This window comes from Chiloscyllium plagiosum, unplaced genomic scaffold (genome assembly GCF_037043375.1).
Source record: "Chiloscyllium plagiosum isolate Xiang-an unplaced genomic scaffold, Cpla_swu_hap1 HiC_scaffold_53X, whole genome shotgun sequence".
Lineage (NCBI taxonomy): Eukaryota > Metazoa > Chordata > Chondrichthyes > Orectolobiformes > Hemiscylliidae > Chiloscyllium > Chiloscyllium plagiosum.
Window position 1 is genome coordinate 5,925,288 of NW_028270191.1, and position 22,112 is coordinate 5,947,399.

At 49.5% G+C, this 22,112-nt stretch overlaps 1 protein-coding gene across 4 annotated transcripts in view; it reads left to right on the top strand.

Annotated features, from left to right (window-relative positions):
• LOC122543268 (natural resistance-associated macrophage protein 2-like) overlaps positions 1-22,112 on the top strand; it is a 428,402-nt gene that overhangs the window by 36,381 nt on the left and 369,909 nt on the right. For 3 of the 4 annotated variants that reach the window (XM_087985576.1, XM_087985578.1, XM_087985575.1), the window contains 4 exons: positions 1,376-1,441; positions 7,730-7,854; positions 11,810-11,932; positions 20,649-20,768. In XM_087985576.1, the coding sequence (XP_087841702.1) occupies positions 1,376-1,441; positions 7,730-7,854; positions 11,810-11,932; positions 20,649-20,768 (434 nt within the window). The remainder of the gene's footprint in view (positions 1-1,375; positions 1,442-7,729; positions 7,855-11,809; positions 11,933-20,648; positions 20,769-22,112) is intronic. The other variant, XM_087985577.1, reaches the window with a different exon arrangement.

Sequence of the window (22,112 nt, forward strand, 5' to 3'; positions counted from 1 at the left end):
CATTTCAAAGGGCAGTTAAGAGTCAACCACGTTTGCTGTGGGTCTGGTGTCACATGTAGGCCAGATCTGCATGTCGGATCGCAGATTTGAAACCCAAGTATTGCAGATACCGGAAGTCGGAAATGTGAACAGAGAATGCTGGAAAAGCTCAGTGGGTCTGGCAGCATCTGTGGAGAGAGAAACAGAATTAATGTTCTGAGTCTGGCATGATTCTTCTTTGAAGGTGTTGCCAGACCTGCTGAGTTTCTCCAGTGCGTTCTGTTTTTAAATGGAAGGGTGGTCAGATTTGCTTCCTCTTGAACCAGATGGGTTTGGATGATGGTAAATAATGGTTACAAGGTCACCATCTGACTCTTATACAAGATGGGGTTTTGTTGCATGAGACTGAGGGTGACTCGGTGATGGTTCTCACTCCTTCGAGGTGCAAAGCTATTCCCTTGTCGGAGTACTGTGTGACAGGGCCATAGTGGGTAATACTTAGTGCATTCCTCGACAGTAACCCTTTCGGACTATAGCAAACTTGCACCACAGTTGGTCAGTGCTATTACACTGCCTGAGGTGCATGTCAGGGGTGAGAATCTCTTGGGTAGTCTGTTATCTAGGGTGGCTATGTAATGTCCACATTAAACGACAATGGGCTGCGGAGTGCGGATGAGCTGCAAACATCACTTAGAGTTTCCTCCTCTTCTCCATGCGACACACCCACAAACAGACCTACACACAGAGAAACACACATACACAGACACACACATGCAACACACATGCACACACAGACACACATGCAGCACACATACACAGACACACACACACGTGCAACACATACATGCACAGAGACACACACATACAGCAACATACATGCACACAGAGACACACAGCAACACACATGCACACACAGAGATACATACGCACACAAACACAGAGACACATACGCACACAAACACAGAGATACACACACAGATACCCTATCACAAGCACACAAGACAGACACACACAGGTACACATTCACAAGCACACAAGACACACGAGCCTGTGTGTGCGTGTGCGCACCTAAGTACACAAGACACACACACACTTAAGCACGAGGCACACACATACGGGCACGCAGACACGCACACAGGCGGACGCACACAAGATACACATGATATATACACAGATAGACGTACAAAATACAAACACACACATATGTACAGACAGAAACACACACATGCATACAGATATACAAACAACAGCAGACACACACAGATACATATAACTCTTGACCAATTCTGCTGCTTTTCCATTGAAGTTATCCAAAGGGGTCAGGAGAAACCCCAAGGCAAACTCAGTCCCACGATCATTTATGCCTCCCTGTTTTTTTCTTTTCATTTAATTTCAGAGAGCTCGGAGCATCAGCAAGATTGTAATACAATGAGCTTCGATCAAGAGATGAAAGAGTCAACTGGTAAGCTACCGTCTGCCTCCCGTTCTCCAGCTGGGAAGAGGCATTTCTCCAGAGGGCCCTCTCCGTCCAGCTATGGGGCCAATTTTCACTTCGCCAAAGTGGTGGTTTAATTTGACTTGCTTTGTTGTCGTCACATGTACTGAGATACAGTGAAAAGTATTGTGTGTGTGCTATCCAGACAAATCCTACCTACCATTAGTACATCAGGGTAATAGAACAGAATGCAGAATATAGTGTTACAGAGAAGGTGCAGAGAAAGATCAACGCGAGTATACGAGAGGTCCATTCATTATTCTGATAACAGTATGGAAGAAGCTGTTCTTAAATCTGTTGGTACGTGTTTTCAAACCTTTTGTATCTTCTGCCCAATGAAAGAGAGTGGAAGAGAGTGTATCCAGGGTGGGAGGGGTCTTTGATGATGTTGGCTGCCTTCCTGAGGCAGTGGGAAGTGTAGACGGAGTCAATGGATGGAAGGTTAGGTCATGTGAGGGACTGGGCTGTGTTCACAACTCTCTGTAGTTTGTTACCGTCCTGGGCAGAGCAGTTGCTGTACCAAGCCATGGTTCATCCAGATGGGCTGCTTTCCGTGGGTGCATCATAAAAATTGGGAAAGAGTCAATGTGGACATGCTGAATTTCGGTGGGAATGGGACAGTGACATTCTGGGACCACGGGCAACTAGGCTGCCTACTCCATCCATCACTGCACTAAGACTGAAGATTATTACAGGGCACTGCCCAAACTGGCAGAGGGTCAGACCAGTCAAGGGACCAAATGCATCACCCAAACAAACAGTGATGTGGGCTGAAAGAGTTTCCAACTCATGGGGCACTTGGACCAGAGGGAACTTCTCCCTTAGGATGAACGTAAACCAGGCTGCCCTGCTGAATCATGTACCGAGAATGAGGCCGGTTTTGGAATGCTGCATTCAGTCCTGGTTGCCCTGCTACAGGAAGGATGGTGTGAAACTTGAAAGGGTGCAGAAAAGATTTACAAGGATGTTGCCAGGGTTGGAGGATTTGAGCTATAGGGAGAGGCTGAACAGGCTGGGGCTGTTTTCCCTGGAGCGTCGGAGGCTGAGGGGTGACCTTATAGAGGTTTATAAAATCAAGGGGGACATAGATAGGGTGAATAGCCAAGGTCTTTTCCCTGTGGTAGGGGAGTCCAAACCTAGAGGGCATAGGTTTAAGGGGAGAGGGGAAAGATATAAAAGAGACCTAAGGGGCAACTTTCTCACGCAGAGGGTGGTGCGTGTATGGAATGAGCTGCCAGAGGAAGTGGTGGAGGCTGGTACAATTACAGCATTTAAAAGGCATCTGTGTGGGTATATGAATAGGAAGGGTTTAGAGGGATATGGACCAAACGCTGGCAAATGGGACTAGATTAATTTAAGATATCTGGTCAGCATAGATGAGTTGGACTGAAGGGTCTGTTTCTGTGCTGTATGACTCTATGTTCCTTAGGTCCCTTTTAATGTTTTCCGCTCTCACCTTCAACCTATGCCCTCTCTGATCTCTCTCTCTCTCTTTCTGCACCTTCTCTGTGTCTGTAACACTGTATTCTGCATTTTGTTCTGCTACCTTCTTGCACTCTGTGTGGTTCAGTCTGCCTGTAGAGCATGCAAAACAACACTTTTCACTGTATCTCAGTACAATTGACAGCAATCAATCAATGTTATCCTTTCCCAATCCTCCTCCCAAAATGACACAACAAAGCCATTCAGTGTGATTTCCTGCTCTGGGCTTTTGCAAATGACTGAAAGATACTTTTTCTTTTGGCCTCTTTCTTCCTTATCTTGCCTCGAAGTTGCAGTTGTCTGTCACCCTCCAGTTCCTCACCCATTTGGACTAAGAATGAAACATTGGCATCGAGTGACTTGCCATTGATGAAGCAACTCAGGATAGTCTTGTGTTCAGCCAATGCACCCCCTGCAGCAGCGTGTCAGTCAAAGCAATATGGTCCCTAGCTTTTTCTTTGCCAGGCATTGCTTAGCTTCAGTCACTGATCACTCACTTTGACTTGAAGGGGTGCGGTTTTGAACCCCTCTATAGTCAACCCCAAGGATGGGAGAGCGTTCAGAACTAGAGGGCATAGGTTTAGGGTGAGAGGGGAAAGATATAAAAGAGACCTAAGATATAAAAGAGGGTGTTACGTGTATGGAATCAGCTGCCAGAGGAAGTGGTGGAGGCTGGTACAATTACAGCGTTTAAAAGGCATCTGGATGGGTATATGACTAGGAAGGGTTTAGAGGGATACGGGCTAAATGCTGACAAATGGGACTAGGTTTATTTAGGATATCTGGCATGGATGGGTTGGACCGAAGGGTCTGTTTCCGTGCTGGATATCTCTATGACTCTATGATTACCGGCTTTATTTCCAGTAAGGGGCATAGAGTCAGTTTTCCCAGTGCGGCTTATGAATCTGGTCAATAAATTGTCCAAATTAAAGAAGGATTGCATTACCAGATAAACCCTATAAACTTAGTCTGCTTGATGTGGAGCATCGGAGGAGCTGGAGAACAGGCAGAAACAAAATCAAACTGAGGACAATTACAGTCTTCTCAGACTATCTCGTTCTCATTCATCCAGAGGGTGTGGGTGTCACTAGCTGTGCCCAATATTTATTGCCCCATCCCTAGTGGGGGCAAGTCAGGATGGTGAGGGGCTTGGAGGGGAACTTGCAGGGGGTGGTGTTCCCATGTATCTGCTGCCCTTGTCCTTCTAGATGGCAGTGGCTGTGGGTTTGGAAGGTGTTGTCTGAGGAGCCTTGGTGAATTTCTGCAGTGCATCTTGTAGATGGTATGCACTGCGGTTCCCGAGGGAGTGAATGTTTAATCTTCACTCAGGTAAGCTGAGTCAGCGCAGCCCAGTTCAGGCACAATCTCACTGGAACATAGTGGAACGATTACTCTTTGATCCAAGCACCACCACCTCCCCCTCAAGACCTTGCTGAATGATAGCTTCAAAACAGAATGATTTCCAAATATCCGATAGCTTAGATTCAGAGACTGCCTCTCTGAACAACCCTGGTTTTAGGAAATCTCGGATATTCCGAGAACCCGGCTGTTTCCAGGAATTTGCTGCTGAGGTAATGACAGAGTCTTTAAGTTTTTGCTTCACATTTCAACAGTGGGCACAACCTGTCTGCTTCTCCATATTTTCTGATGAATGACAGGAACGAACCGCCCCTCTCTGTTCCAGCAAGTAAAGTGAGAAATCGCCAATGAGGAGAGGGTTTACATTCCGGACTGTTTGGCTGTTTGCAAAGAGCTGACTTGCTGGACCCTGTGTCCCAGACAAACAGGCCGCTGTGAGCACAGGCTTTTGGGTGTGGGGTGGGGAAGCAGCATTTACCCATGGAGCACAGAACACAGGCAGATCGAGTATCTTTGAGGGTGGAGAAACTAAAAGAAACAAATATTTCGAACAGGCTGAACATGCGAATGTGTCTGAATGTGTTTGTGTATGTAGGACATTGAGAGTGTGTGCAAGAGAGTCTGAGCATGTGGGAGAGAGAGTCTTAAGTGTGTGCGTGTGGGGAAGAGAGAGAGAGAGAGAGAGAGTGTGTGTGTATATACAGTGTGTACGAATTTGTATGGGTCTGTCTGTTTTTAAGTACATGCCTTTGTGCACGTCTTTATGTGTACATGTCTGTGTGTGAACTTTGAACATATGAATGTGTCTGCATCTGTGCGTGTAAGACATTGAGAGTGTACGCAAAAGAGTCTGAGCATGTGAGAGAGAGTGTGTATCTAGGTGCATGTATGTGGGAGAGAGAGAGTATATCTGATGAGTGTGTGTGTGTGTGTGTATATGTATTTGTGTGGGTCTGTAAGTGTTTGAGTACGTGCCTTTGTGTGTGCACATGTCTTTATGAATCTTGAACATGTGAATGTGTCTGCATGTATTTGTGTGTGTGTGTGTGCAAGAGAGTCTGAGCATGTGTGAGAGAGTGTGCTTAAGTGTGTGGGTGTGGAAGCGAGAGAGAGTGTCTGAGTCTGTATGCATGTGGGAGAAGGAGAGTATATCTGAGTGTGTGTGTATATGTATTTGTGTGGGTCTGTCTGTGTTTGAGTACATGCCTTTGTGTGTGCACATGTTTTTACATGTGCATATCTGTGTGTGTGTGAATCAGTGTGTATTGGTTACATGGAACAGTGATGAGAGGGAGGCACAGTGTCACAGGGGGAGGGGTAATTTAAGTGTTCAGGGTCAGGGTCTCTTGAGGGAGGGGTGACTGGGCAGGAAAGGGAGTAGCTGGAGGGTGGGGAAGTGGAGTCACTGGAGGGGATGCCAAGTATGGGACTCATTGCGGGGGAGGGGTGGCTGGGGGGGGGATTGCTGAGGGTAGGGGTCATTGGGGAGGAGGAGGGGGTGGCTGGGGGGGGATTGCTGAGGGTAGGGGGCATTGGGGAGGAGGGGGTGGCTGAGGGGTATTGCTGAGGGTAGGGGTCATTGGGTGGAGGAGGGAGTGGCTGAGGGGGATTGCTGAGGGTAGGGGTCATTGGGGAGGAGGAGGAGGTGGCTGGGGGGGATTGCTGAGGGTAGGGGTCATTGAGGGGAGGAGGAGGTGGCTGAGGGGTATTGCTGAGGGTAGGGGTCATTGGGTGGAGGAGGGGGTGGCTGGGGGGGATTGCTGAGGGTAGGGGTCATTGGGGGGGAGGAGGAGGCTGGGGGGATTGCTGAGGGTAGGGGTCATTGGGGGGAGGAGCGGTTGGCTGGGGGGATTGCTGAGGGTAGGGGTCATTGGGGGGGGAGGAGGGCGTGGCTGGGGGGATTGCTGAGGGTAGGGGTTATTGAGGAGGAGGGGGTGGCTGGGGGGGACTGCTGAGGGCAGGGGTCATTGTGGAGGAGGGGGTGGCTGGGGGGGGATTGCTGAGGGTAGGGGCCATTGTGGAGGAGGGGGTGGCTGGGGGGGATTGCTGAGGGTAGGGGTTATTGGGGAGGAGGGGGTGGCTGGGGTGGATTGCTGAGAGTAGGGGTCATTGGGGAGGAGTGGGTGGCTGGGAGGATTGCTGAGGGTAGGGGTCATTGGGGAGGAGGGGGTGGCTGGGGGGATGCTCAGCGTAGGGGACATTGGGGGACAGGATGGGGGCGGCTGCAGGGGATTGCTGAGGGTAGGGGTCATTGGGGAGGAGGGGGTGGCTGGGGGCGATGCTGAGGGGAGGGGACATGGGGGGCAGGAGGGGTGGCTGGGGGGGATTGCTGAGGGTAGGGGTCATTGAGAGGGGAGGGGGAGGCTGGGGGGATTGCTGAGGGTAGTGGTCATTGACGGGGAGGGGGAGGCCGGGGGAATTGCTGAGGGTAGGGGTCATTGGGGAGGAGGGGGTGGCTGGGGGGGTGTTGCTGAGGGTAGGGGTCATTGGGGAGGAGGGGTTGGCTGGGGGGGATGCTGAGTGTAGGGGACATTGGGGGGGAGGGGGTGTCTGGGGGGAATTGCTGAGGGTAGGGATCATTGGGGAAGAGGGGGTGGCTGGGGTGGGCTGCTGAGGGTAGGGGTCATGGGGGGGAGGAGGGGTTGGCTGGGGGGGGATGCTGAGGGTAGGGGTCATTGCGGGGGGAGGAGGGGTTGGCTGGGGGGGATTGCTGAGGGTAGGGGTCATGGAGGGGAGGATGGGGTGCCTGGGGAGAATAGCTGAGGGTAGGGGTCATGGGGGGTGGAGGGCGTGGCTGAAGGGGATGCTGAGGGTAGGAGTCATTTGGGGGAGGGGGTGGCTGGTGGGGATTGCTGAGGGTAGGGATCATTGAGGAGGAGGCAGGCGTGTCTGGGGTGATTGCTGAGGGTAGAGGTCATTGTGGGGAGGACGGCATGGCTGGGGGAAGCTGAGGGTAGGGGTCATTTGGGGAGGGGGTGGCTGGGGGGGATTGCTGGGGGTAGGGGTCATTGGGGGGAGGAGATGGCTGGGGTGGAATGCTGAGGGTAGGGGTCATTGTGGGGGAGGGGGTGGCTGGGGGCATTGCTGAGGGCAGGGGTCATTAGGGGGTGGCTGGGCGGATTGCTGAGTGTAGGGGTCATTAGGGGTGGAGGAGGGGGTGGCTGGGGGGGGACTGCTAAGGACAGGGATCATGTGGGGGAGAAGGGGGTGGCTGGGGGGGATTGCTGGTGGTAGGGGTCATGGGGGGGGGTGGGGCGAAGAGTGAAGGAAGAAGGGTTGCTGAGTGAGAGGGGCACCGGAGAGTCCTTGTGGGCCGGGCTCATGGTTGGGGGTGGGGGTGGGGGGGTCATTCTTGCACTTTCCAGTGCTACTCAGTGTCTGCCTGCCTGATGAAGTACCTCAATCTGTTTCCAGAACAGCCTCCCAAAATGATCGACACCAGTTGCACCCAAATCAGCTTGACAGGGACGTTCATGACTGCAGAGATGCCATTTGATACTCATCAGGAGGAGAAAATCCCTGTTCCTAATAGCAGCTCGGTGAGTGCACTGCCCCGTGTTGTCAGGCAGAGGAGCCAGTCTGAGAAAAATCGAAATCAGGCTTGATGCGAAACTTAATCAAAAGAGTTCAGGGGTCCCGAACCCTCCTTACGACAACAGAGCACAGAGGAACTGCATGAGCAGTCAGGGTTGACAGAGGTCAGTGGGTTTTACTGTCAGCAAGACAGCAGGATGGATGATTCCCAATCAAACCTCCTGCCTTTCCTGAAGTCATTATGCGATGGGAAGCATTCTTGCTCAATTAATCCCCAGTGTATCACGTGGAGACAAGATCCCCATCTGAACACACACACCTCCCACAACCATCCCTAAAGTACCACTCTGCCCCACAAACAAACCCCTTCTAACCAACAATGCCACACACCCCAACACATATCTTTGCATACACCCTCAACATTTACCAAAGTACGCAGCACAGCGTGGCACGGTGGCTCAGTGATTAGCACTGCTGCCCCACAGCACCAGGGACATGGGTTTGATTCCACCCTCAGGTGATTGTGTGGAGTTTAGAGTTTCCTGAAAGTAAATGGAGGAGGGGGTGGGACTGGGGGAAAGGTAGGTGGGATGTTGATAGGGGGATGCAGGTTGGGGGTTATTGTGATTAGACAGCTGGGGAGGGGTAGAGTAGATAGGAGAGTAGGAAGATGGACAGGTTAGGTCAGGTCGGGGAGGTGAGGACGGGGGTGAGGACTGAGCTTGGGATAAGGCTGGAGGGAGGAGATTTTGAAGCTGGTAAATTCTATATTAATCCATTGGGCTGTAAGCTCCCAAAGCAACATATAAGGCGGTGTTCCTCCAGTTTGCGGTTGGCCTCATTCTGACAGTGGAGGAGGCCAAGGATGGACATGTCACCAGGGGAGGGGGAGGGGGAGCTGGAGCTGAAATGGATGACAACCTGAAGGTTGGGTCAGTTGGTACATGCGGAGCGCAGATGCTTGGCGAACCAGTCCCCGAGTCTGCTTTTGGTTTCCCCGATATAGAAGAGACCACATTGGGAGCATCAGATACAATAGACCAGGATGATGTGCAGGTGAATCTCTGTCAGATCTGGAAGGATTGTTTGGGGCCTTGGATGGAGGTCAGAGGGGAGGTGTAGGGGGCAGGTGATGCACCTCTTGTAGTTGCAGGGAAAGGTATCGGGTGGGAAGGAGAAGTTGGTGGGAGTGTAGAGTTGACAAGGAAGTCATGAAGTGAACGGTCCCTATGGAAAGCAGATAGGGGTGGGGAAGGAAATATTGTTTTGGTGGTGGGATCTGATTATTGGTGGTGAAGGATGACGCGTTGGATTTGGAGGTTGTTGAGGTGGTATATGAGGACCGGGGGACTCTACCCTTATCGTTGTTGGCAGGGAGGGGGTTTGATTAGATTACTTATAGTGTGGAAACAGGCCCTTCGGCCTAACAAGTCCACACCGACCCTCCAAAGAGCAACCCATCCAGACCCATTCCCCTACATTTACCCCTTCACTTAACACTACGGGCAATTTCGCATGGCCAATTCACCTGCACATTTTCGGACTGTGGGAGGAAACCGGAGCACCCGAAGGAAACCCACGCAGACACGGGGAGAATGTGCAAACTCCACACAGACAGTTGCCTGAGGCGGGAATTGAACCCGGGTCTCTGGCGCTGTGAGGCAGCAGTGCTAACCACTGAGCCACCGTGCCAGCAGAAGTGTAGGAGATGCAATTGAGGGCATCCTTAATTACCGAGGAGGGGGAAACTCAGACATCTGGGATGTGCTGGAGTGGAACGTCTCATCCTAGGAGCAGAGGCAAAGGAATTGGGAGGAATTAGGAATGACATTTTGTACAGGGGGCAGCTATGGGAGTTTGTGGGTTTGAAATGGATATCGGTGGTGAGTTGGTTTCTGGAAATGGAAACAGAGAGGTCCTGGGAATGTTGGAAATCGTCTCAGTGAGTTTGTGGGCGGGGTGGAAGGTGTCAGGGGGAATACAGGTGTAAAGAGCCTTAATGTCCATGGTGAAGATGAGGTGTTGGGGGCCGGGAATTGAAAGTCTTGGAGAATGTGGAGGGTATGGGTTGTGTCCCAAACGTAGGTGGGGAGTTCCTGGACCAAAGGGGCGTGGATGGAGTTGAGTTAGGAGGACATGATAAGCTTGGATGGCCAGGAGCAGGCGGAGACAATAGGTCAACAATAGGTTCTGGGCAGGAGAAACATGATCGATCTCTCATTGGTTCTTCAGGACCAAGGACATTTATGGCACCTCCCACTATCTCCTCATTGGCTCCTTCAGCTGTCAATTATCCATAGGCACACCTTCTTTGCTTCTGTTGTCTCCTTGTGAATGTTTGCAAACCGCCAAAGCGCCAGGGACCCGGGTTCGATTCCACTCTTGGGTCGACTGTCTGTGTGGAGTTTGCACATTCTCCCCATGGTTGCGCAGGTGCTCCAGTTTCCTCCCACAGTCCAGGGATGTGCAGGTTAGGGTGGATTAGCCATGGGAAATTGTCTCATAGTGTTCAGGGAAGTGCAGGTTAGGTGCATTAGTCAGGAGTAAATGTAGAATAATAGGGTAGGGGAATGGTTCTGGATGGGTTACTCTTTGGAGGGTCAGTGTGGACTTGTTGGGCCTAATGGCCTGTTTCCACACTGTCAGGATTCTATTCTATTCTATTCTAAGAGAGGTGAAATGTTCTTCACACCTTTATTTGGGGAAGGAGAGGTGTTTGAGTTAATAGCCACTGATTGATAGTCTCAATTTTAAATTCTTGCTTAAAGCTCCTGTTAAATTCGCACTTATTTTAAGCTGGTGTCTCACCCATTTCCTCTATCCGGGCTGAGGAATCCTGGCCGGAAAATTGGCGGGAGCTGGAGGCTAAAGTCTCAGCTCACCTAGGCCATGGACAGGACTGCTCCCAGTGCTGTCTTACAGGATCCACTCATTCCTGACGAAGGGCTTTTGCCCGAAATGTCGATTTTCCTGCTTCTCGGATGCTGCCTGACCTGCTGTTCTTTACCAGCACCACTCTAATCTTGACTCTGTCTTACAGGATTCTGGATTAGTGGTGCTGGAAGAGCACAGCAGTTCAGGCAGCATCCAAGGAGTAGCAAAATCGACGTTTCAGGCAAAAGCCCTTCATCAGGAATAAAGGCAGAGAGCCTGAAGCGTGGAGAGATAAGCTAGAGGAGGGTGGGGGTGGGGAGAAAGTAGCATAGAGTACAATAGGTGAGTGGGGGAGGGGATGAAGGTGATAGGTCAGGGAAGAGAGGGTGGAGTGGATAGGTGGAAAAGGAGATAGGCAGGTAGGACAAGTCCGGACAAGTCATGGGGACTGTGCTGAGCTGGAAGTTTGGAACTAGGGTGAGGTGGGGGAAGGGGAAATGAGGAAACTGTTGAAGTCCACATTGATGCCCTGGGGTTGAAGTGTTCCGAGGCGGAAGATGAGGCGTTCTTCCTCCAGGCGTCTGGTGGTGAGGGAGCGGCAGTGAATGAGGCCCAGGACCTCTGTCTTACAGTAGTCGAGTGCTGGTCATAAACCAGCTGGTGGCCTTCACGTTGTGGTACCGGCTCGTCCCTTTGGTCCCTCCTACTGTCACAAACATCCAGAGAACATTGGTTCATTTCTTCTGGAACAAAAAGACGCACTGGGTCACAGCTCAGGTTCCACGTTCCCCTGTTGAGGAGGGCGGTCAGTCCCTGGTGTGCGTCGGCACCCAAGTAGCGGCTTTCCATCATCAGACCCTGCAGTCATACCTTTATGTCGAGCCTCCTCCTGGGTGGTCACCCTGGCAATGTTCCTTTTCCCCACAAGGTGCACCACCTCAATTACATCACTTGACCTCTGTTTATTGTCCTGCGAATGTTTAGTGGGGATGCCAGATGTCAAGCATTGTGTCAGGAGAGCAATAAATAAGGCGGGAAACACAGCTGTCTCCTGTCTAAGTGACTGGTCTTTCTTTTCCCCGACAGACTCGATTAAGCTTTCGGAAGCTCTGGGCCTTCACAGGGCCTGGCTTTCTGATGAGTATTGCATACCTGGATCCAGGAAACATTGAATCTGACCTTCAGTCTGGGGCTATTGCAGGATTTAAGGTACGTCCTTCTCTCTTTTGGGAAAGTGTCCCCATTGTGTCAATGGTTTTTCACTTGTTTAAAATTCTGCGCACAAAAATGATCTGTCAGAGAGTCGTACAGCACAGAAATCGACCCTTTGGCCCAACTCGTCCAGGCCAACTAGGTTTCCTGAACTGAACTAGTCCCACTTTACCCACATTTGGCCCACATCCCTCTCAACCTTCCCGATTTGTGTACCTGCCCAGATGTCTTCAAATGTTGTCACTGTACCTGTCTGGCAGCTTGTTCCATACACGCGCCACCCTCTGCGTGAAAAAATCGCTACTTGGGTTCCTTTTAAATCTTTCCCCTCTGACCTTAAACCTGTGCCCTTTAGTTTTGGTCTCCCCCATCCGAGGGGAAAGACCTTTTCTCTGCACCTTATCTAAGCCCCTCATGTTTTTATAAACCTCTTAAGGTTAACCCTGATCCTCCCACGCTGCAGAGAAAAAAGCCCCAGTCTATTCAGCCTCTCCTTATAACTCAAACCGTCCAGTCTCGGTAACATTTTTGTAAATCTTTTTAGCCCTTTTTCCAATGTAATAACATCCTTCCTATAGCAGGGTGACCAGATTTGTATATAATAATCCAAATGTGGCTTTATCAAGGTTTTGTACAGCCGTAACATGACGTCCCAACCCCTGCACTCAATGTTCTGACCAATGAAGACAAGCGTACCAAATACCTTCTTCACCAGCCTGTCTACCTGTGATGCTACTTTCAAGGAATGATGCGCCTGCACCCCTAGGTGTCTCTGTTCAACAATACTCTGCAGGGCCCTACCATTTACTATGTAAGTCCTGCCCTGGTTTGCCTGACCAAAATGCAGCACCCCACTTTTATCAAAATTAAACTCCATCTGCCACTCCCCAGCCCACTGGCCCAGTTGATCAAGATCCCTTTGTACTTGTAGAGAACTTTTCACTATACCACCAATTTCGGTGTCACCAGCAAACCTACCAACCAGGCCTCTGATACTCTCATCCAAATTGTTCATATAAACGACGAACAACAGTGGACCAAGCACTGACCCTTGTTTAGGGTGTAGGTTTGCTCGCTGAGCTGTAGGTTTGATATCCAGACGTTTCATTACCTGGCTAGGTAACATCATCAGTGGCGACCTCCAAGTGAAGTGAAGCTGTTGTCTCCTGCTTTCTATTTATATCGTTCTCCTGGATGGGGTTTCTGGGGTTTGTGGTGATGTCATTTCCTGTTTGTTTCCTGAGGGGTTGATAGATGGCATCTAGATCTATTTGTTTGTTTATGGCGTTGTGGTTGGAGTGCCAGGCCTCTAGGAATTCTCTGGCATGTCTTTGCTTAGCCTGTCCCAGGATAGATGTGTTGTCCCAGTCGAATTGGTAGTTTTTTCATCCGTGTATAGGGCTACGAGGGAGAGAGGGTCGTGTCTTTTTGTGGCTAGCTGGTGTTTGTGTATCCTGGTGGCTAACTTTCTTCCCGTTTGTCCTACGTAGTGTTTGTGGCAGTCCTTGCATGGAATTTTGTAGATGACGTTGGTTTTATCCATGGGTTGTACTGGGTCTTTTACGTTTGTTAGTTTTTGTTTGAGAGTGTTGGTGGGATTGTGTGCTACTAGGATTCCGAGGGGTCTTAGTAGTCTGGCTGTCATAGGGATAGGCTAAGCAAAGACATGCCAGAGAATTCCTAGAGGCCTGGCACTCCAACCACAATGCTATAAACAAACACATAGATCTAGATGCCATCTATCAACTTAGACCCTAAACCTCAACCTGAGCTACAAACCTTACACTGATCCTTGTGGCACACTGCTGATCACAGGCTTCCAGCCTGAACAACAACCCTGCAACACCACCCTCTGTCTTCTACCGTCAAGTCAATTTTGTATCCAATTGCCTAGCTCTCCCTGGATCCCACGTGATCTAACCTTACTAACCAGTCTACCATGCGGGACCTTGTCGAAGTTGATAGATGCTGAAGTCCATGTGAACAACGTCAATCTTCTACCTTCATCTACCTTCTCAGTCACCTCTTAAAAATACCCAATCAAGTTAGTGAGATATGATTTCCCACGCACAAAGCGATGCTAACTATCCTGAATCAGGTCTCACCTTTCCAGAATGCTTTAAATCCTGTCACTCCGAATCCCCTCCACCAACTTACCCACCACTGACATCAGGCTCACCGGCCTATAGTTCCCTGCCTTTTCCTTACAGCCTTTCTTCAATAATGGCTCAACATTAGCTGCCCTCCAGTCATCCAGCACCTCAAACGTGGCTATTGATGAAAGAAATATCTCTGCTGAGGGGCCCATAATCTCTTCCCTAGTTGTCCTGGGATACACCTGGTCAGGTCCCAGGGATTTATCTGCCTTTATGCATTTTTAGACCTCCAGCACCTCCTCTTCTGTAATGTGGACTTGTTTCAAGACATCACCGTTTATTTCCCTGAGCTCCCTAGCTTCCATGTCTTTCTCCAGAGCAAATGTTGATGTGAAATATGCATTTCGGAGCTCACCCATCTCCTGCGGTTCCACACACAGATGGCCTCGTTGATCTTTAAGGGTGTCTATTCTCTCCCTAGTTACTCTTTTATCCTTAGTAGACTTGTAGAATCACTTTGGATCTCCTTAACTTTACCTGCCAAAGCTCTCTTGTGTTCCCTTTTAGCCCTCCTGATTTAAGCATACTCCTACATCCCCTATGCTCCTTCAGGGGTTCACTTGATCCCAACTGCCAATGTCTGGCATATGCCTCCTTTTTCTTGACCAGAGCCTCAATATCTCTAGTCACCTAGTTTCCCTACTCCTGCCAGCCTTCCCCCTCACAATAACAGGAACATGCTGTCCCTGAACTCTCATTATCTCACTTTTGAAAGCCTCCCACTTGTCAGACGTCCTTTTACCTGCAAACAGCCCCTCCCGATCAACTTTTGAAAGTTCCTTCCTAACACTATCAAAATTGACCCTGTTCCAGTTTTAAACTTTAATTGTTTTAAAGCTAATAGAATTATGGTCGCTCAAAGATCAGCAAGGTGGCCTTTGTGTGGAGCCACAGAAAATGGGGGAGATACTAAATGAATATTTTGCATCAGTATTTACTGTGGAAAAGGATATGGAAGATATAGACTGTAGGGAAATAGATGGTGACATCTTGCAAAATGTCCAGATTATAGAGGAGGAAGTGCTGGATGTCTTGAAATGGTTAAAGGTGGAAAAATCCCCAGGACCTAATCAGGTTTATCCTAGACCTCTGTGGGAAGCTAGGGAAGTGATTGCTGGGCCTCTTGCTGAAATATTTGTATCATCGATAGTCACAGGTGAGGTAGCGGAAGACTGGAGGTTGGCAAACGTGGTGCCACTGTTTAAGAAGGGCAGTAAAGACAAGCCAGGGAACTATAGACCTCAGTGGTGGGCAAGTTGTTGGAGGGAATCCTGAGGGACAGGATGTACATGTATTTAGAAAGGCAAGGACTGATTAGGGATAGTCAACTTGGCTATCATGTCTCACAAACTTGATTGAGTTTTTTGAAGAAGTAACAAAGAAGATTGATGAGGGCAGAGCGGTAGTTGTGATCTGTGTGGACTTCAGTAAGGTGTTCGACAAGGTTCCCCATGGGAGACTGATTAGCAAGGTTAGATCTCATGGAATACAGGGAGAACTAGCCATTTGGATACAGAACTGGCTCAAAGGTAGAAGACAGAGGGTGGTGGTGGAGGGTTGTTTTTCAGACTGGAGGCCTGTGACCAGTGGAGTGCCACAAGGATCGGTGCTGGGCCCACTACTTTTCGTCATTTATATAAATGATTTGGATGTGAGCATAAGAGGTACAGTTAGTAAGTTTGCAGATGACATGAAAATTGGAGGTGTAGTGGACAGCGAAAAGGGTTACCTCAGATTACAACAGGATCTGGATCAGATGGGCCAATGGGCAGAGAAGTGGCAGATGGAGTTTAATTCAGATAAATGTGAGGTGCTGCATTTTGGGAAAGCAAATCTTAGCAGGATTTATACACTTAATGATAAGATCCTAGGGAGTGTTGCTGAACAAAGAGACCTTGGAGTGCAGGTTCATAGTTCCTTGAAAGTGGAGTCGCAGGTAGATAGGATAGTGAAGAAGGCGTTTGGTATGTTTTCCTTTATTGGTCAGAATACTGAGTACAGGAGTTGGGAGGTCATGTTGCGGCTATACGAGATATTGGTTAGGCCATTGTTGGAATATTGCTTGCAATTCTGGTCTCCTTCCTATCGGAAAGATGTTGTGAAACTTGAAAGGGTTCAGAAATGATTTACAAGGATGCTGCCAGGGTTGGAGGATTTGAGCTATAGGGAGAGGCTGAACAGGCTGGGGCTGTTTTCCCTGGAGCGTCGGAGGCTGAGGGGTGACCTTATAGAAGTTTACAAAACTATGAGGGGCATGGATAGGATAAATAGACAAATTCTTTTCCCTGGGGTAGGGGAATCCAGAACTAGAGGGCATAGGTTTAGGGTGAGAGGGGAAAGATATAAAAGAGACCTAAGGGGCAACTTTTTCACACAGAGGGTGGTACGTGTATGGAATGAGCTGCCAGAGGATGTGGTAGAAGCTGGTACAATTGCAACATTTAAGAGGCATTTGGATGGGTATATGAATAGGAAGGGTTTGGAGGGATATGGGCCGGGTGCTGGCAGGTGGGACTAGATTGGGTTGGGATATCTGGTCGGCATGGACGGGTTGGACTGAAGGGTCTGTTTCCATGCTCTACATCTCTGTGAATCTTTAACTCTGTGGTCCCGAAGTGCTCCACCACATCTCAGTCACTTGCCCTGCCTTATTACCCAAGAGGAGAAAGTGAGGGCTGCAGATGCTGGAGATCAGAGCTGAAAATGTGTTGCTGGAAAAGCGCAGCAGGTCAGGCAGCATCCAAGGAACAGGAGAATCGACGTTTCGGGCATAAGCCCTTCCTGAAGAAGGGCTTATGCCCGAAACGTCGATTCTCCTGCTCCTTGGATGCTGCTTGACCTGCTGCGCTTTTCCACCAACACATTTTCAGCTTATTACCCAAGAGCCTTTCTAATAGGGCTATCTACACATGAATTGAGATCGTTTCCTTGAACACACTTAACAAAGTCTTCCCCATCCAACCTTTTGATATGTTTGGCAGTCCCAGTCTATGTTTAGAAAGTTAAAATCCCTTAGTATTACAGCCCAATTATTCTGACAGCTATCTGTGGTCTCCCTACATATTTGCTCCTCAATTTCTGGCTGACTGGTGTATTTGCGGGTGGTGGGGCGGTGGTGGTGGTGGTCTATATTGCAATCCGATCAAAGTGATCACCTCCTTCTTATTTCTGGGTTCCACCCATATAGCTCCACTGGATGATCCCCCGGGAATATCCTCTCCAAGTACTGCCGTGATGTTTTCCCTCATCCAAAATGTCACTCCCCCTCTTCTCTTGCCTCCCCTTTCTGTCCTTCCTATCGAATCTTGTTATGACCAGACCAAAACCCATTCAAATATATCAAGGAGATAACACAGACCCTAACTTTTCCTTATTTAAAGGTAAGTGTAAGGTGCTGTGTTCCAGATTAATTCGATTAGTTACACTACTCGGCCTCAAGCTGACACTTTACTCTTATCCTACAGTTAAAATACAAACAAAAGAAAAAAAAGATTGGTCTAATGTAAACTTTACTGGGAAACGTAACTGATTAACCATTATTTACTTCCTATACAGTAACAGTTGCAATGTAGTAACATCCCATAAACACACTGTTGGCAAAGATAGTAAAACCGAATGAGTCACAGGCAATTCTGGCAGCAGGGAGACCTCCAGCTTTCAGCTGGAACAGAGAGAGGAATAACACCTTCTATAACCAGCTTCAAGACCCCAATAACTGCTGAAGGTTAAGCTAAAACTCTGGTTCTGTGGGAGCCTGACTCCACACACTCGTGCTGTTTCTAACATTCCAACTTCCAAAAACCCAAAGACCTCACAGACTGTTTACTTCATTGGCTTGGAACAAGCCACTCCTCACCTCTGTCTCAACCGCTCTTCACAAAAAAAAGGATAAAATACATTTCTTCAAGCCATAGTGTTGTCACAATCTGTACGCCAGAATACTGAGCTGCCATTGCTATCTCTTCCCCGGCCATATTTCTGTAACAGGGCAAAAGTGAGAACTGCAGATGCTGGAGGTTAGAGTCAGGATTAGAGTGGTGCTGGAAAAGCACAGCAGGTCAGACAGCATCCGAGGAGCAGGAAAATCGATATTTCGGGCAAAAGCCCTTCATCATTCCTGTTGAAGGGCTCCTGCCTGAAATGTCAATTTTCCTACTCATCAGATACTGTCTGACCTGCTGTGCTTTTCCAACACCACTCTAATCTTGTCCCATATTTCTGTAACAGCTGTGATATCCCAGTCCCATGTTCGCATCCGTGCCCTGAGTTCATCTACTTTACCTATCAGGTCCCTTGCATTGAAATCAATGCAGTTTAATTTATCAGTCCTACCTTGTTCTCTGCTTTGTTCCTGCCTGCCTCATTTATTTAACATGCTCTCTTTAACGTCTGAACCAGTCTCAACCTTCTCTCTTGTCTCACTACTGCTTAGAATCCCATGCCCCTGCCAGTCTAGTTTAAACCCTCTTTGAGCAAATCTTCCCATCTGGATATTGGTCTCCCTCCAGTTCGGGTGCAACCAGTCCCTCTTGTATGGGTCACTTCTGCCCTGGAAGAGATCCCAATGACCAAAGGTCTGAATCCCTGCCCCCTGCACCAGCTCCTCAGCCACACGTGCATCCACCTTATGCTCCTACTGCTACTGGCATGTGGCAATGGGAGTAATCAGAGATTCCTACCCTTCAGCTTCTGCTTTTTAACCTCCTGCTGAACTCCCACTATTCACTCTGCAGGAGCTCATCCCTTTTTCTAACTGTGTCGTTTGGTACCAATGTTGACAGCTGCTCAAGCTGCCCTTTGCTGCAATCACTTTGTGACGTCTGTGACCCTGGCACAAGGGAGGTAACACACCATCCTGGAGTCTCGTTTGCTGCCACAGAAACACCCGTCTGTGCCCCCTGACCAGAGAGAGTCCCTGATTGCAATTGCTTGCTTGGACTTTGCCATACCTTGCTTTACAGCAGAGACCTGGTTGCTGCTGCTAGTTTTCCCCTGAGAGCTATTACCCATCCCTGCCCAACAGTATCCAAAACAGCATATGTATTTGAGTGAGGGATGACCACTACCTGGCTGCCACCTGACTGTACCTGCGGTGTGACCACCTCCCCGTAACTATTGCCTATCAGATTCTCTGCCCCCACACCCCCTCTGAATCCCATACTCTCCTCAGTGCCTCCAACCGCCTCTCCAGCTGAATGAATCAGTCTGTGAGGAGCTGCGCGTCACACTTCCTGCAGACACGGTCAACAGGGACAGTCGACTGCTCCCTGACCTCCCACACCCGACAGAAGGAGTGGACCACTCCACTGAATGCCATCTCTGCCCCTTTAACAACTCGCTCAACTTGGAGGGTGGGGTGGGGGGGTGGGGGGGGCAGCGGCTGGGGTGGTGAAGTAAAAAACAGTCTTACCCTTACCTTACTGCTTCTCGCCCTTCTCAGCAAAGCCTGGTCTTCCCCTCAGCCCGCTCTTCCGTATAACCAGCAGCAGCTCCACCACAAAGCCGCGCCTTGCAACAATGGTCAGGGCAAGACACAATAATGCCTCCCCTCACTACTTGCCTACACTCTCACACTTAGCTCAACTCCCAGCATTCGTGCTCTCTTGCCAGTCGCTGGGAGTACCATGGGCCTTCCTTTGTAGTATAAGGTCTGAACGAACCTGATTTGAATGAGATGAGAGGAGGGGGCTGGGTCTGGCTGGGATGCTCTTCAGAGGGTCAGTGTGGATTTGATGGGCCGAATGGCCAGCTTCCACACTGTGGGGCTTCGATGACAAAGCGGGCAACAGCACCAGAAGAGCTTGTTTAAACTTTCCTTCGTCCTGAAAGAAAAAAAATACACCCTTTACATGTCTACCCTTCCCACAGTTTTAGATTTTAAGAATGCAAGATTCATACTCTTAAGTTCCCACACTTAGCTCAACTCCCAGCGATTGCACACTGTTGCTGGTCACAGTCAGAGGGGAATTCCTCACTGCAACTCAGAATACAAGTCACTGTCTGCAAACCCTTTGGAGCAATTTCGACATGAGCAGCTCAGCTTCCCTATTGCTGGCAATGCTTGCTGCCCGAGAGTTGAAGTTACTGTTTGCTCATGCAGAGGCCATACACTGTGGATATACAGTAATGTGTTAATCAACACCAAGAAAGGCATGGTGGCTCAGTGGTTAGCACTGCTGCCTCACGGGACCACCCTCGGGCGACTGTCTGTGTGGGGTCTGCACTTTAATCATTGCAATAAACCTGACCTTACTCCCATTCCAAATTCCCACGTGGGCCGAATTTGCTGCTCGCTTGGTCTCTGCTTCCCTCAGGCCACACTTCCTGAGCACAGAGTCCAGGTATTCGCCGTAGGGACCTGAAAGCAAATCAGGTCCCCGGGGAATAGAAAGAGAGCATTTGTCGACATCACAATTGCCTTTGAGAGGGGATGTACGGTGGTGGTGAGCGACAAGTGAGGTTGGAAATATATTTGGGCACGCTGGTGTTTTCACACAGAATTTTGCGAAGTATGATGAGAAATTTGTCTTGTCTTTGATCTTCCATTCTTTCTTCAGATCATTTGGGTCTTGCTGTTGGCCACGATACTGGGGCTCATGTTACAGAGGCTGTCGGCCAGGTTAGGTGTTGTAACTGGCATGCAGTTAGCCGAGGTGTGTCGCAGGCAATATCCCAAGGTACATGCCATGTATCGAAATGTCTTCATCGAGTAATGCGGCAAGCGTGAAATGACTTTCCTGGCTTTTGCACCCGGGCAGTGTCAGGGAGAAAAATGACTCACTTCTTTGCAGTTGAATTGTCTGCTACATTGCTTGAAGTTCTCTAAGTTTTTCCACGTGGGCGATTAAAACACAGTGTCTGAATTGTTAGGTTGCCCGAGTTCTTGATCCCCAATTATTTGACTCTGTCCATCGGCTCCTTGGGAACAAATGTGGTTGAGCACTCCAGATTATTACCAAATGCCGAGACTTCTGACCAAGAAGTCCTTAAGCAACGAGTCTGTTTCCTGGACGGGTCCTGGGGCTTCCTGCTGCACAGACAGTGTCGGGGTTGATTTATGAAGTGCAAACTCATGTTTAGGGCAGCACGGTGGCTCAGTGGTTAGCACTGCTGCCTCAGAGCGCCAGGGACCCGGGTTCGATTCCAGCCTTGGGCGACTGTCTGTGTGGAGTTTGCACATTCTCCCCTGTGTGGGTTTTCTCTGGGTGCTCCGGTTTCCTCCCACAATCTAAAGGTGTGCAGGTTAGGGTGGATTGGCCATGGGAAATGCAGGGTTACAAGAGTGGGGTGGGATACTCTTTGGAGGCATGGACTCGATGGGATGAATGGCCTGCTTCCACATAGTTGGAGTTCTGATTAGATTCTCTATAGTGTGGAAACAGGCCCTTCAGTCCAATAAGTCCACACCGAACCTCCGACGAGTAACCCACCCAGACCCATTCCCCTATCCGAGAGGGAGCCCTGACTAGTGCACCTAACACGATGGGCAATTTAGCATGGCCAATTCACCTAACCTGGATTGTGGGAGGAAACTGGAGCACCCGGAGGAAACCCACACAGACACGGGGAGAATGTTTAAACTCCACACACCCAGTGGCCCGAGGTGGAAATCGAACTAAAGTCCCTGGCGCTGTGAGGCAGCAAGCTAATCACTGAGCCACCATGCCACCCTACATTGAAAATTGTGGGCATTTCAGTTTCAGTCCCACGTTGAGCGCTATGCCCAGTTCAGTGTCAGTCCCACATTGAGCACTGAGTCCAGTTCAGTGTCAGACCCACATTGAGCACTGTGTCCAGTTCAGTGTCAGTCCCACATTGAGCACTGTGTCCAGTTCAGTGTCAGTCCCACGTTGAGCACTGTGTCCAGTTCAGTGTCAGTCCCACATTGAGAACTGTGTCTAGTCTAGTGTCAGTCCCACATTGAGCACTGTGCCCAGTTCAGTGTCAGACCCACATTGAGCACTGTGTCCAGTTCAGTCTCAGTCCCACATTGAGAAATGTGTCCAGTTCAGTCTCAGTCC